This window comes from Lissotriton helveticus, chromosome 10 (assembly GCF_964261635.1).
Source record: "Lissotriton helveticus chromosome 10, aLisHel1.1, whole genome shotgun sequence".
NCBI classification, from domain to species: Eukaryota; Metazoa; Chordata; class Amphibia; order Caudata; family Salamandridae; genus Lissotriton; species Lissotriton helveticus.
In genome coordinates, this window is record NC_136071.1 from 182,892,081 (window position 1) to 182,908,038 (window position 15,958).

At 39.3% G+C, this 15,958-nt stretch overlaps 1 protein-coding gene across 1 annotated transcript in view; it reads right to left on the reverse strand.

The window, feature by feature from the left end:
- PTCD1 (pentatricopeptide repeat domain 1) overlaps positions 1-15,958 on the reverse strand; it is an 82,653-nt gene that overhangs the window by 36,682 nt on the left and 30,013 nt on the right. The window contains exons 5-6 of the mRNA XM_078665057.1: positions 5,362-5,463; positions 1,128-1,901 (exon numbers count right to left, since the gene is read on the reverse strand). Coding sequence (XP_078521183.1) covers positions 1,128-1,901; positions 5,362-5,463 — 876 coding nt within the window. The remainder of the gene's footprint in view (positions 1-1,127; positions 1,902-5,361; positions 5,464-15,958) is intronic.

Consider the following 15,958-nt stretch of genomic DNA (forward strand, 5'->3'; position numbering starts at 1 on the left):
TGGACAAAAACTCCACCAAAGCAGAACAAAATCTTAAGATCTGCTTGACGGATGTATTCCGTTGGATGGACAATAACCATCTAAGATGTAATGCTAACTAAACCGAGATTCTACCTTTGGGTAAAGAGGCCTCCTTTTGTTCTAAGGATTGGTGGCCTGAAGAGTCACCCGCCCTGCCTCCTTTAGTCGAAACTGCAAGAAATTTAGGGGTCTTATTTGACTCCTCTCTGTCTTTCGATCAGCATGTAAGGAACACAGCTGGATGCTGTTTCAGCATTATCAAATCCCTTAAGAAGTTCTTTGACTTCTTGCCTATAGACTCTCGAAAATCGGTGCAGTGGCTCTGATACTATCGCGATTAGATTACTGCAACGGCCTAATGGCCGGTGTTAAAAAAAATACGTTAAAAAAGCTACAGAGTGCCCAACACGCGGCAGCCAGATTAGTACTGAAATTATCTAGAAGATCCTCTGCCTCTACCGCGCTTCAGACCCTTCACTGGCTGCCCTACATACAAGGATTCTTTTTAAGACCCTGCTAACCGCCTTTAGATCCCTCAATAAGACAGGCCCGAAATATCTTACGAGACGTTTCACTCGTTATGATCGTTTGAGATGCCTGAGGTCATCGGGAGGTAATCTAATCAACATCCCTAGATTCAAGCTTAAAACCAAAGGAGGAAAGACGTTTACAGTACTGGCCGCTAAGGCCTGGAACGCCATGCCCTTGAACCTCAGACTCCTTGTACAGGAAAATGCCTTTAGGAGACAGTTAAAAACTTGGATCTTTAGTTTGCCAGATGGTTTCGTAATGGCAGCCATTTAGAGCCTCCTACTCGGTTTGTACACGTGTTTCTCAGCGCCAGGATGCTCCTTCCGGAGCGATAGTTAGCGCTCTAGAAATACCCCATACAAATACAAATACAAATAGCACACCTCTGAAGATAGTAGGATGTCCATTTTTTTAAAGGGTAAACAATACTTCATATACACAGTGCTAGCCATGAATAACTCCTGAAAATTTTGCCTATTCATTATAGGATGTTGTTTACCTATATTTCTGGGTCTTAAACTAAGACATTTGCAATGAATTGATGGCTCAGGCATTGAATATCACTACAGTCTTACCTTTGCGCCTTCCAGGTCCCCCAGTTTGCTCCTCTTCCTCACCAACGTATTAAAAAATGTAACATCAGCTCTAACTTTATACTTGTCCATGAGCGTAATCAAAACAGATTCAATCTGGGTTTGAGGGTCCTGCACTTCAGCCAGCAGAGTAAACGTTTTGATGTCAGGCGTTACATTGTCCGATTCCATTTTCTTTAAGAAACCTTCCATGTTCCCAATCAGAGCCAGCCTGTCCGAAGGGGTTGTTATGCTGCTCAAAGAAACCACATTCCCACAAGATACATTTAGATTCAACAAATTTGGCAGGTTTTGGCCAGTCTGGGGTAAGTGACTGGGGTTGCCTCGATTCATCACAGTGCTGTTCAAAGCCACCTTATCTCCTACCATTTTGGAGTCTAGATTTGTCCTGTCCAAAGAAAGAGAACTATCCTCACCAGCAGAAAGACACTGGTCCCCGTCCCTAGTGTTTCCACCTGGCATATATTCTGCAGGATTTTTGGGATGCACTGAAAATATCTGCTTTTCCAAATCCTCAATGTCAAATTCTGTTGTGATGGGTATCTTGTTACATTCCTTCACTTTACGACGTTTATCATACTGGGCACGCCGGCCAGCATTTAGGGACACGGGGACAGAGGCTTTACTTTGGGTTTGCAATAACATATTAGACAACGTTAATGGGTTTCCTATGCCACAATCCCTTGTTGCACGCAGAAGTAAGTTGTAACTGCTATGGTCAGGCTTCAGCCCTAGTCTCAGCATCTGTCTCCAGACCTGTTGGAATGAAAAAATAGAGTGTCTTAATACTTTCTTGAGTCACTTGCAATTACAATATGAAAAGTACTGTGCACATCTGTAGTTTAAATAATACTTCAGTATATTAAGGCTACATAAAGTGCTTTTTGTTGCCTTTGTCCTGTTCATCAGTATGCAGGTTTCATAAAAAAGTGGTCACAGAATATTTGATAAAAAGTTATAATCATGTTCAATTCTCTCTCTGCTGCTTGAACACTACAATTCAACTACGATTAACAAAGTGTAACAAGTGAAGTCAAAAGGAGAAAAGTCATAGAAGAGCAATGTCAGGTCTTAAATACTAAGTGTAAGGTCAAAAAACACTGAAGATATCAACTCAAAATTGTTGGTCATCTGTAAATCACGGATTAGAAATAATTCATTCAAAAATAAGTCATCCTTATTGTACACATTTACTGAAAGCACCTGAAGAGGAGACTCTGGGCAGAACAGATACACACTTTCTAGTCGATTTGAAAAAAGTACAAGGCTTTTGAATGAAAGCTATGCTGGCTGTGGGAGACTCATTCTTTAAATAGCCCATTCAGTCTACAACTCAAGGAATGAGCGAAATGCACCATATTTTACTGTCCTTGTAAACCACAAATCTAACTTACATTTAAAAATGTGTCACTTCCTTCAATCTCGCCACCAATATTCAAGCAGAGACACTGAAACTGCCTGAATTTCTCTTAACAAGTCTATTAATGTATGTCATGCAAGCAAAACGCCCTTCACCATCATTATTTCCAACGTACTAAATTTAACTCGCTAGATTGATCATGATCACTACTCCACCCTGAAGACCATCATCATTTCTGTCACTTCCAATACAGCTCTCCAAGCCAAGTCACAGTGTACATTTTCACCCTATCTACCTCTGCAGGTTTAGTAAACCTAATTTACTAGCTACAAAAAATTCTCCTTTCCACCCTATTCTCTGCATCTTCCTCAGTCTCCCTATGATCTGACACTAGCTCACTCCAGAAGACCCTCCAACCTCAACTATCAATTGCTCTTTGACAACACAAAGCTTGGCAGCATTCTTGTAAGCCGCGACAAAATGATCAGGATATTCCTCACCAGCATCTCACTGCGCCCATCATTCATGTCCCCCATCCAAATTCCCAGTCAAACATCTCAATTTCAACTGTACTTTCCTAACCATCAGATATTGAAAACACTAAAGGTTGCTCTCTGGAGTGATTCCTATATTGATAGTTCAGTTTCTTACCTTTGGATAACTGGCTACAGGGTAGAAACCCAGAGCAAATGTCAGTTTCTTTACAACTTAGGGCCTGATTCTGATGTGGTTAGGAAGGCCTCCGGATCAGATTTGGCTTTCCCAGATCCGGTTTGTAGGTCTTGTTTACGACCGAATCGTACACGGGTCTGAACAACCAAGTACGCTGCGAAGATCGCATACACGCCGACCGAATCATGTCCGGGGCCCGAACCTGTCCGTTCGTCTTGTTCATAGCCAAATCGTGCCGCGCTATGGAGCTGTATTCCGACAGAGCGAGTAAAATACACGATTTGGACAGCCGCTGTCGGAAGCGTACTTTTGGGGGCTGTAGCAGGCCCCCCTTCACCCGGGGACCTCCGAATCTGTCCGGGGGTGTGCCCATGGGTCCCCCGATCCAGGCATGCACAGTGTGGTGGGCACCATAGGGGGCCACCACAGGGTGTACGCTGATCCCCAACAAACCCTTTTCTGCTAAGGGAGCCTGTGAACGCGTCTGTACACGGGCTCCCGTAGAGTTCACTGGGAATCCGAGCTAATAGAGACCGTAAGCATTCAGCAGCATCGTACTTGCTCGTTCGTACTCCAGGAGCACATCTCGCTTGGAAAGCCCTCCGGATCCAAGTCATACAGAGGGCTTTCCTAGTGAGATCGGAATCGGGATCTTAGAAGCATTGCAGATGCTCTCTGCTTTTAACATCCCAGTCCTTTTCTCAGTCCATGCCAGACACCAAAGGCCCATGTAAACAGACAGATGAGTCGACTGGTGAGCAGTTCAGAGTAAGCCTTCTTCTTCCAGATTCTTGAAAGAATAATATAAATAAGAATAACTTGTGTCTTATAAAACACTTCATGCAGCACTGTTGTAATTTCTAACCACTATAAATAACAGGGACTATTATTATCCAATTTAATGGTGCTCAATTTACTTATATTAGAAGGCTGTGAGGCTCAGTTTCCCTTTCGTGGATTTGAATTTATGACCTGCAGATCACCGCAATCACAGTAGTGTTTAACTGGCTTGAATTGTACCACGCGACTATGAGATTACAACAAGTTTAACAATAGTAGTAGGTGACATATAAATGACCAGGTATACTGGTCTAGACAAACAAACTCCCGAGGTGACGCCTGACCACAAAAAGGACACGACAGAGAGCCCATGACCATTGCACCCAACATACTGAAAAGTTTGTGGAGTGGCCCATCTACTGAACATCAAAAGGAAAGGAACACTAGAATGCTACAGAAACTGCTTTGGTGCTCACTGAGTAGACAAAGATGTCCTTAGATGGAGAAGGAAACTTCACTAAGTAACACTCCAGGACGAATAATATGCACAGCAGCCATGCTTCTGAGTTCAAGTATCATCATTATAGCTCTGACGAACATGACTGAAATGAGGATTTTGCTTGTATGCTTCAAGTAAATGCTCCAGCACTACCGCCAGTCACCACCCTCCCTCAGCACATTGACTACATTTGAGAAGGGCATGGACAAGGATTTAAGCATCTTCGGTAATTATTTTGTATTGTTCAGCTCTCCTCTCACTCATGTTTTTGTTCCTACTGGCTGGAAGTACAGCTTGATGTTATTATGCACAACATTCTTTATCAAATCAGAAAAAGGTAAATAAATATAAAGTCCTGCTTCTAAGCTGGACAAATGATAACTCCCTCCTATGTTAATATGTCATGGAGCCATTGCTTCAAGTTTCAGTTAACCTGGTGACAGAGAGGACCACCTCACACCACCCTACCGCTAAGCAAACGTGTTAATCTGAATATTCCCAGCACCATATATTTCATTTTATCTTTTGTCAGCCCTCTTGTAAAGCTTAGGGAGGAGGATAGTAGTAAGGGGTATAAGTAAATGGCTGCTTTTCTCGGTTCACCCTTACAGCATTGGTAGTCTTGTACCTACACCGATGAATTCATTAGTGCATTCTTTGAGAATTTTCTTTCTTATATTATCAAAATTCAAAACTTAAGCAATCATAATACGCCCAATACTTCTCATTTATAGATCCACATGTAAATATATTTCACAACCTATGAGCAAGTACACGAGACAGACCATGCTTCCTTCATGGCAGAAACCCATCACCAGTAGTACCTATAAAGTGCACACAAGATACCTGTAAGTAAACAACTCCTGCTTATACCACAGCTGTACAGTTAGACAGACAAAATGTACCTGCAGTGTGTATGTGAACCCAGCATCCTTGTCCTTTATGCAGCCCATCATGAGGAAGCTGAAAGTCTCATCTGTGGGTCTGTGGCCTTTTTGTACAATCTCCTGCAAGAAAATAAGGACTGAATATTAGCAACACCCCATTCATCTCATGCTTACGAGATGTGTGAATTATTGTTCATTCGGCAGCCATTAAAAGGAATACATCAGTACTAGAGGGAGTTTGGTAGCTCCAAATATAACTCTAGACCAGGTAGCAAATCACTATAATGGAGAGATAATGAAGTATTGCAGCCCCAAATGTCTCTAAAAGCCTCAGTGTGAATGATGTATTACATCTAAAAGCATCACAAATTCTTAAAATTTCAGGCCTTCCGAAATGGTTGGACAATAATTTAATACTACTTGATCCAGCTGTCCCCAAAAGTTTACATCCAGTTTATACCTTGAGCCAGAACGAGTTCAAGTTCACATTTGTTTGATTAATTAAAATCTTACAAAAATGCTCAAAATATCACCAAGTATAAAAGAATTTAAAACACTATATACACGATTTTTCTAATATCGCATAGTTACTAAAATTCAAGACTTAATATCTTCAAGTTTTGTACCAACAACACATTAGAATTTTACAAATGCAGAGTTTATAAATATATCTTTAGAGTTTAGGCATGCCATCAATGCTTGTCTACATGTCCTTACTCCACGAACATTGAATAGTCTCTTAAGGGTGATTTTCCTTTCAATTTCTAATTCAGGACAAAGACATAATAGATGTATAATATCCTCTTGCCCACATTTACATAACCTACATATATTGTTCTCCTCATTGCTCTTCCATGGAGGTAAATGACATAAACCCGGCAATAATTCAAAACGTGCTCTGATAAAGATTTGTATACTTTGCTACAACCATGATGTTTCAAGGTATTCCTGGACTTTTTTTTCCTGAATCCATTTATAATTGACCATTCGTGTCTTCTTTTTACAAATATATCTTTATCTTTTATCAGCGACAGTTGATTAGTCAGTTTGTTAATTGTTCTTTTAAAACTTTCCTTGGTAATTGTATTCTCCCAAATTGTATTACACCAACTTCTTCATTTGCTTTATTTAGATAGGCCCAGACTTGTAGTTTCCGATGGTCTTTGACTTCTTCCCGTTATATCTGGGACATTTGGTTTTCAAGATAATTTTTTATTTGGTTACACACTTTAAGGGCTTGACCTTTCCTTGCAATCAGCTGGTTATTCATCCCAAATTCCAACCTCACCTGCACTTGCGAGGCATTGTTCGGTAGGCGAAATAAGATCTTATACATTTTAGCAACTGCGTTATTAATTATCTCCGCATCTTTCCCGTTTAATACCTCACAGCCGTATGTCAGGGTAGGTAATAATTTCACTGATATGATCTTTAGTAAAAGACAATAGGACAATGCAGGTAGTGTTTTTTGTATAATCCTGAAATGCTGCAACCAAACTATTAGCTTTCCTGGTAATATCTTTTTTCTGCGGGAGAAAGTTTCCACTGTCATTAAATATACCTCCAAGGTACCAGTAGGAATCAACCTGTTCTAATCGAGTTTGTTCTAATGTCCATTTGCATTTATTTTTAAATCTTGTATTTTTTGTAACTACCATTACCTTGGTCTTAGTTTTGTTTATTACCATTTCATTTTCTTTTGCGTCCATTGATATACGATCAATTAATCTTTGCAGGCCCACTTTAGTTTGACTTAATAGTACAACATCATCTGCGTACAAAAGATTAGATATTTGCTTTCCATCTAGCCTCGGCGGATGTGCATTAACTTCATTCAATGTAATAGTGAGATCTGCTAGAAATAGATTAAAAAGCAGTGGAGCAAGGACGCACCCTTGCTTTAATCCTCCCGTCGTATGCATTTCGTTGGTCAGTGTTAGACCATCACCAATTCTTACCCTGACCCAATTGTCAGAGTACAATAATTGTATCATTTTTAGTAGTGAATCTGGAATTTCTTGATCCTTAAGTTTCATCCAGAGTAGGTGCCTGTTCACGCAGTCGAATGCGCTTTGAATTCGACAAAGCAAAAATAGAGGGGTTGCTTAGCTAAAAGCACCTTATCCATTAAAACCGATAGGATTATTATGTTTGTGGAAGTTCCTAGACCTTTGATAAACCCAGTTTGATTCGGGGGGGGAGTACCCACTTCTCCTTAACCCAGTCTGTTAAACTTGATAGTAATAGCCCCGCAAACAATTTTGCGTCAGTATCTTGGAGATTAATCAGACGATAATTCTCCAATAATTGGCAGTTTCCTTTCTTATAGATAGGAGATATTAATGATCCTCTCCACGATTTCGGTATTTGCCCAGATTGTACAACTTCATTAAAAACCTTTGTCAAATATGCAGCCCATAAGTCTGGATCTTCTTTGTAGAGAGCAAATGGGATGCCATTTGGTCCTGGTGCTCCATCTTTTTGATCCTTTATTAAATTGGTCACTTGACTTTCTGCAATAACAATTTCCAGATCACATTCTAGGTCTGTTTCAACCCTCATTGTCTGCCCGTCTCTCTGAACATTTAGTCTAGATACAGAGTTTAGTTTTTTTTTAAAGAAATGTAAACCATTCATCTTCAGTTAATGCTAATGCTACCACAGATTTATTTGGCCTGCTTAATCTATTAATAGTTTTCCAAAACTCCCTTGAGTTTGCTTAGTTACAAGCATAAAAGATTTTTGTCCACAATTCTTGCCGGATTTTATTTTTTTCGTTCCAAATCAATCTCCTCAAATTATTATTGACACTTTTTAGTTTTATTTGTATTTCTTCATTATTTGGGAGCTTAGTTAGCTGTTTCCTAAGCCTATTACGGGTCTGCCTAACTTTTTTGATAGCATGCGGGAGTTTGATATTAGTATCACTTTTTTCCGTTTGAGTCATTTGTTTTTTCTGAGCAAGAGAAGAGGCATCATACGATTTAACTATTTTCTGCGTGAAATGTTCCCACTGCTTAATTGCAGACCGCGTGATATTTTCTTTGAAACATTCTTTAATTAATTCTTGTGCCTTTTCTTTCATATCATCCTTATTATTTGTTCCTGTAATTGGTGGTACAGGTCTGACCCTGCGTTGTCAAATAATTTTGATGTTTCGAACATGTCAATTTTATTTGTAATATTTGTTGACTATGTTCGCTATCTAACATTTTCCTTAGTCGATAGGAAACAATTTTATCGAAAATATTTATGGATACCATTGTATAGTCTATTCCCAATTTAGACTTTTGTGTTTGAAATGACCAAGCTGGGGGTATATCTGGTGCAAAGCTGCCGTTTAATATTCTTAGTCCCAATGCTTCCACGTTCATCAAAAGTTTTCTTCCAATAGGATTGTGTTTAGCATTTATTATGGGATCCAGTATTTGTTCTGGAATTACCCATTGTTGATTTTGGGACTGTATAAAATCATCCCATATAAAATGTATTAACAGGTTTATATTAAAATCACCTGGAACGATAAAATCTGCAATCGGCTCATCTATTATTTGGTCCAATAAAAATCCAGCAAGAGCTGCACTTATATCTTTCCTTGTGGAGTGCTTAGGTTAACTAATATTAAAATTTTCGAGTTTTTTTCCTCACTTGTTACATATTTCAACTTTACTGCTTGGATGTTAGAATTATTCGTGACCAACTGCTCATGTTCAATTCTCAGGTCAATCAGAATGAATATTGCCAAGCCTCCGCACCGTCGGCCAAATTTACAATGTCTAATTGCAGACGCATAGTATCCTTTATATCCTTGTAGCAAAAAAAAAAAAAAGGGGTCAATTTCCCATGTCTCCTGCAGAAGTATAATTTGAAAGAGGTTTGATAGAGTATCTATTTGGGCATTTTTTTAATCTTTTTACATAAACCATTTATGTGCCATGAGCATATTCCTATTGGTACGAGGTCCGTATTCCCTTCTTATATTTTATATTGTGATCTATGCTGTCATTGTTCGTTGTTACCGTATAATGCTGTCTGTTATATGTTAACGGACAATACTGATCGTCAAGCTGAGAGCGAAAATATTGAGGGTAAGAAACGCCGAGGTAAAGAAGAAACACATGGGCCAAAAGGAAATGGATGTGTAATAACTAAGGGCCTTATGTGTGATATTCAAAGTAACCCGATTGAAAACATGAAATCTTTAACCTCTGTAGAATCCAAAATCTCTTTAAATGGAGAACAAAGCTATACAGGTCAAATAGTTCAGAGAACAATTCACTTTTATTATTCAAATATGTTTTTGATTCCTCTTATAGTACACTTGTAAAACGTTTACAGACAGGATGACAGGTTATAACCCCATTTTGGACATGCAGGTATAGTGGGTTCAACTACACAACAGGGTAAGGGGTGCTTCAAATGTATTCCACATTTATAATTAGTTAAATGAATAAGGAGTTCTCTGAAAGCTTGGACTGGAAAGACACTAATAATACATCCACTGCTAATTATGTCAGAATCTTCAGAGATGGTCCTGGTGGTTGTAGGTTAACATTACTAACACCATGTTGTTGCATACCTTCAACATAGCCAATGACAGTAGGTGGCCTTTCCTTCAATGAGGATTTCTAAGCACTTGCTGTGTAGTATACGATTAAACTAAGAGAGCAAAACTCCCAGATTGACCAAACTCCCAATTCGTTGTAAAAACATACAACGTTTTAGTTGTGTACTAAAGACAGCATAGTTGAAGTGAGTCTAGAGAAAGGAAGTACGATGTTCCGAAAAGCAAAGACTCGCCACTTCATCTCCCGAACACTTTCGAACCACCATACATTTAGCAGACGATCATTAGCCTAACAAAGCTGTCTCAGCAAAGGAGATCTATTGGCATCAAAAGTGAGAATATCGCCAAATATAGCCTTGAGTTTAAAAAAAAAGAGTTTTGACTGTTAAAAGTGGCTTCTAGGCATACACAGATGTTTCAGGCCTGCCAGGATAGCCCACTTGTCAACTAGTGTGCATCATGTTTGATGATCTGCAATTGCAAGACAAGGTATTGTGGGAAGCCTAGATAGAGGTCAACAGTCAATCCTAAAAAAACAGCAGTTATAGCAACCATAGAAGTTGAGAGCATCCAAATCTGATGATGAAAGGATTTGTTAAGAGCAAACACCAACTGAGCAAATCAAAATTTCTCAATACAAAGGACCCCTAGGATTTTGAATACTGTGCCTGAGTCGAGACAGGGTCCAGCTCAACAGACCAGAAGTCAGGAGTTCACACGAGAACCTCAGCTTACCACCATTCAGCATGAGAAAGTTCGGCTTCTTCAGAAATTAACTGATGAAACAAATGAATTAATGCAACTATAAGATGCTGTATTTACAAAAACATACCCGATAAAGATCTGCGTACCATAAGCACAAAAGAAGAATTGCAGGATGAAGCTTTTGACTAGATTGGGCGGGGCAATGACATAGATGTCAAAGTGTGTGAGGCTTATAGATGAAAGCTAACAAACTCACACATCCATGAGGTTTTCTCTTTCTAAATAGAGGCAACATAATACATATTCTCTGTTCTGACAGAAATTAAACGATCCATTTCAGCATAACCCTTTCATGCCCAGATATATGAAACTATCAAGTATAGGGTGAATGATTGGTAAAAAATAACCGACATGTCCAATAGAGTTAAGGTGCTGAAGACATCTGCATCTCCAGCCAATTATAGCTCATCTAAAAAGCCTGAAAGGACAGTCTTGTTTCCATGTCAGGATATTAATTTCTTTTACATGGAAACAGGTGAGAGTGCATACCCAAAAAGGACTGAAACGGTCAAAAGACTGCAATTTTAAGACATTATCCTGAACGGAGATAAAAAAAATGGCTTTTTGTTCAATCAACATCAGAGAAGCCCTTTTCAGGAACAGAGTAACTACTTCTATTTCTAGTTCAGTTGCAATCCAATACCTACAGAGGAATCCAACAGTTGTTGGAATTTGAGGACCATTAATTCGGGCATCTGTTTAAAAGATTCTGCCCTGATAAGTATTCCACTGAGAACCTGTAGATTATTTACCCGTAAGCATCTCATAAGTATAGAAAGAGCTAAATCACAAGCCAGCCCACATTCTCAGTTGATCATCCTAGAACATCCTTTTAAAGAAGAAATATTTTCTTCCTCCTTTCTTGTAATATTCACTTATCATCTTAGGAACTGGACATGTGGTCCCCTCGCTCCACGCTCTACCCTGCTGCCTGTTCATCATACCAACGAAACACTACTTTGAAGAGAAACACGTTGTGTCAGCCAGATCTCATGTCCAGTCCTCAAATATCCCTTGAGAACAAGTCCCGTTCCTGCTCTACCTTTACATTATTGGATAGTGCTCTTCTTATACTTCAGATGCTCACAGATTACGAGACAAATCACTGAAGTTACAAGATAATTCTTAGCCACTAACGACACGTGGCTAGGAGGTGCCTTAGAGCGGAGGGGAAATGCATCTATGGGAAAGAGGAGGAAAAACAAGAGGTTGCCAGGACCATAGCTCTGCATTACTGGTCTGTCGCTCTGTCTCGCTCTCTCCATATATAACAAATCTGTGGTCGCCACTGTGTTTGGTGAGAGCCAGCGTAGGAAGAGTAGTTTTACAGTTTTGCTAATAACTTTGATGCTGATTGATGAATCTTCACAAAACCTTTTAAAAAAATGTTCATCCATCTCAGCTCTAATGTGGAAATGTTAGCGCCAATCTGTCAAGAGGGGGCCAAGAAAAAGGGGAGGGACCCCAGAATGAGGATTTCCCATGGGAATTTCCATTGGAAACGTTGTCCAGACACAGAATTGCTGAATGGAATGACATCAGATTTGGCACAAAGTTAGAACTGTACTCAGAAACAGTGCTATTTGTGACTTGGTCTAAATCTGTTTAGCCGTTTTCAAGAAATTTGCATTTTGGGTTGGACTTGAATGGGTTAAAAAGTTAGGTATACCTGAACTGTTGGTCTGGTGGTCCCTACAATTTACAAAAACAGGGTCATCTGAGTAGCTGAGCTTTTTCTCTTGTTGGTCACTTCAATACTGATGCTGCTGTGGCAGTACTGAGCAATTTGATTACTTGGCTGAAGCCAAGAAAAAAATATTGGGGCTGCCATTACAAGAATCAGGGTATAAGGAGGCAGGATAGGGACACCCCGACCACCATGACTAGTGCAAAACATGTTTGTGCTCCTGGTACCACATTACATCTGCCGGACTCAGTGCAGCTCTCCCATGAAGTACAGAAGTATTCCCACATGAGCGGCCACCTAGCTTCTCCCCCATGGTACTGCAGTGCTGTGTAAGCTTACTCTGGGCTGTGCAAGCTTCTAAGTGAATGCTTACAGAGTACGACAGTATCATGCTGGTAAAGAATTAGGGGCAGCTGCTGCGGGAGTGTCACAGTAACACGAAAAAAGTTTTTTAAAAACACAAATGTAAGTTGGAAGTCTGCTGGAGGATGGGCCTTGAAGCCAACACTCCCATCAAGGGAGTTGGCTAAATATCATACAAAAGCAGAAATTAAATGAAAAAATACACGTTAAAGTGATGCTATAGAATTGTATGGTAATAAAAGTGCTTAATTTGAGTCGGTGGTTGCAGGTGGAGTCAAAATATATCATTGATGACATCTCAAATGACATCATTGATGACATCATACAATCATTGTAACACCGTCCTATGTGGCTTGTGGATTCGAAGTAATTCAACACGCTACAATTGTGGATAGTTTTCTATTCGCCTAAATGGCATTACCCTCGCAAAGACTTCACATAACCCCCAATTTTAAATCAAGAGTTTAACAGATGTTCATTTGCCACAGAAAAGACACCTTCTGTCAGACCCTATTAATACCCCTCTGTTGTATGGTACAATCCACTACACTACATACGTTCCTGAAATGGGCACAATGGCAAACAACTGAGAGTAATGCTGACACCAGTCAGAGATAACTACTTCTAAGGGGGACACTATTACACTCTACATTCTCTACAGTCAGCAATGCCTCAAAATCTTCTTTAGCAAAGTTTTGGGAATAAACATTGATGCCTTATAAATGTCATTGCTGCACAAAATGTGTCTATAGCACTGTATTAACCCTAGTTAACATGGGCATGTGGCTACTATCAGTAAGTATGATACAGATGTGTATGGTGTCATTTGTGATGTAGTCAACGATATCATTTGTGAAGTAGTTATGTCTCATGTCATTAGTGAAGGAATATGTGAGGTTTTTACCTAGCCCGTGTTTCATTTTCCTTGTTTATTTAGTGTTTTGATTTGGAAGGATATGCATGTGAACATGACTCTTCCGAGTCTAAACACACCCCTGGGAATCCTTATAATAACAACACAGTGGGTCCTGAAAGAAAAAAAAAATATATATATATTTTTTTTTACCACCAAAGTAAGCCCGTTACCGAGGGCACACTTTTCATAGCTGGTGCGAGAGTCAGGGACGGGCGTTCCCTGTCATTAATTATCCACCAAACACAATTATACTCGCACTCCACCAGGATGTTTCTTTAAAGCAGGTTTAATGTTAACCAACGCGTTTCAATCTTTCGATCTTGCTCACGGTTACAAACATTTGTCCCTTCTTAGTTTCCATATTTATACCAGGAAATCATGCTTGCATTTCAATGATGCATTCTGGTTCTGGTAGTTATGTTATGACTTTTTACAATTTTCTATACCAGGAAATTCATACTAGCATTGTTACGGTGCATTATGGTTCTGGTAGTTATATTTACAGTTTCATTTATATCACATTTTCGGCAAAGACATGGTTGATAGCAAGTTATGAATGTTGGTCAATATGTGCGTGTGCAAGTTTTTCATGTACAAATTGCGCTTATTAACCCCATAATTATGTGGTCTCTAAGTGAGATACATTTTGTTTTATACTGTTTTTATACAATTATAAGTACGATTGTATAATCTACATCGGGCTTAATGGACTTTACATTTGTAAGTATTGCGCAATACTGAATTTTGTAGGGACTAAGTGCCATGGTTCAAACAACATATTTAGATCTTCCACATATTTGACCTTTCTCTATCTAGTTCCCGTTCAGATTGTCTGTTCGGGTATAGAGATTCATTAAAGGTGCACATGAAGTTCTTCATCGCCATTTAGTCCTCCGGGGATTTTTGTCTTAAATCGAATGATTAGTCTTGACTCTAATCTACGTAGGGTCATCAGTCTAGTCCCCCCTCTTTCTTTCATTGGAATTGTTGCTAGTCCAGAATATGTGATGTCCTTCCATGTTTTTTTCTCTTTTGCATGTGTTAACATATGTTTGGCCATAGCATAGCTCGAGTCATGATTTTCTATGGCTCGGATATGTTCCAAGATCCTTTTGTGTAAGGGACAGATGGTACTCCCGATGTACCTTTTTCCACAAAAACATTGTAATAAGTACACCACATGTGTTGTTTTACATGTGATTTTGCTTTCTACTGCAAAGATTTTGCCTTTTGGATCCTGTATTTTGGACAGATTTTGTCCCCCCTGGCAGGCTTTGCATTGCATGCATTTTGTAAAGCCTTGACGGTTCCCATCTAGCCAGTTTTTGATCTTTTTCTTTTCTTCAAAGTGGCTGCTGACCAGTTTGTCATGTAATGATGGTGCCTTTCTAAATGTCATTTTGGGAAACTGGCCAAGTTCTTTTCCTATGCCAGGATCTTTTTGCAGGACATGCCAATATTTCTGTAGTGTTTTACGTATTTTTTGGCTTTCTTTGAGTAGGTCAATATCATTCTAATTGGTTCCTTTCGGTCTTTTTCAGTTTTTCTTTCTTGTTGCGGTATCAATGTTTCAATTCGATCCTTTTTTCTTGCTCTTAGTTCTCCTCGATCTATATCACCTTTTTTGTATCCTTTGTTGCTGAATCTTTTGGCAGTTTCTTTAAATTTCTTATTCATTTCAATCCGATTGGAACAATTCCTCTTCATCCTAATGAATTCACCATATGGTATATTCTTTTTTACTACTTCAGGATGAAAACTTTGTCCATGTAACATGCTGTTCGTAGCAGTTGTCTTTCTGTAGACAGTAGTTTCCAATTGACCATTGTGGACATAGACCTTGGTGTCCAAGAATACCACTTCCTTTGTACTTATGTTATGAGTGAATTTCAATCCAATTTCGTTCTCATTCAGGATTTCCTTGTAGGTCAGGAATTCATCATTAGGTCCATTGCATAATAGGAATAGGTCGTCAATAAATCGCAGCCAGAGAACTACTCTGGCTGTGAATTGATCGTTGCCCTCTCTCCAAGCTACCAATTTCTCCCACCATCCCATTACTAGGTTGGCGTAGCTTGGAGAGAAGGAAACTCCCATGGCTGTTCCACAGATCTGGGTATAGTGTACCTTGTTAAATAGAAATACGTTGTTGGTAAGGCACATCTCTACCATTTCAATCAGCATGTTACAATGTTTTAGTTGATCTAGAGGTTTTTGTTTAAAAAATATATTGTACTGCTGTCAGCCCCAGTTTGTGATTGATGGAGGTGTAGAGCGATACAACATCTATGGTTACCAGCCGGTAACCATCCATCCA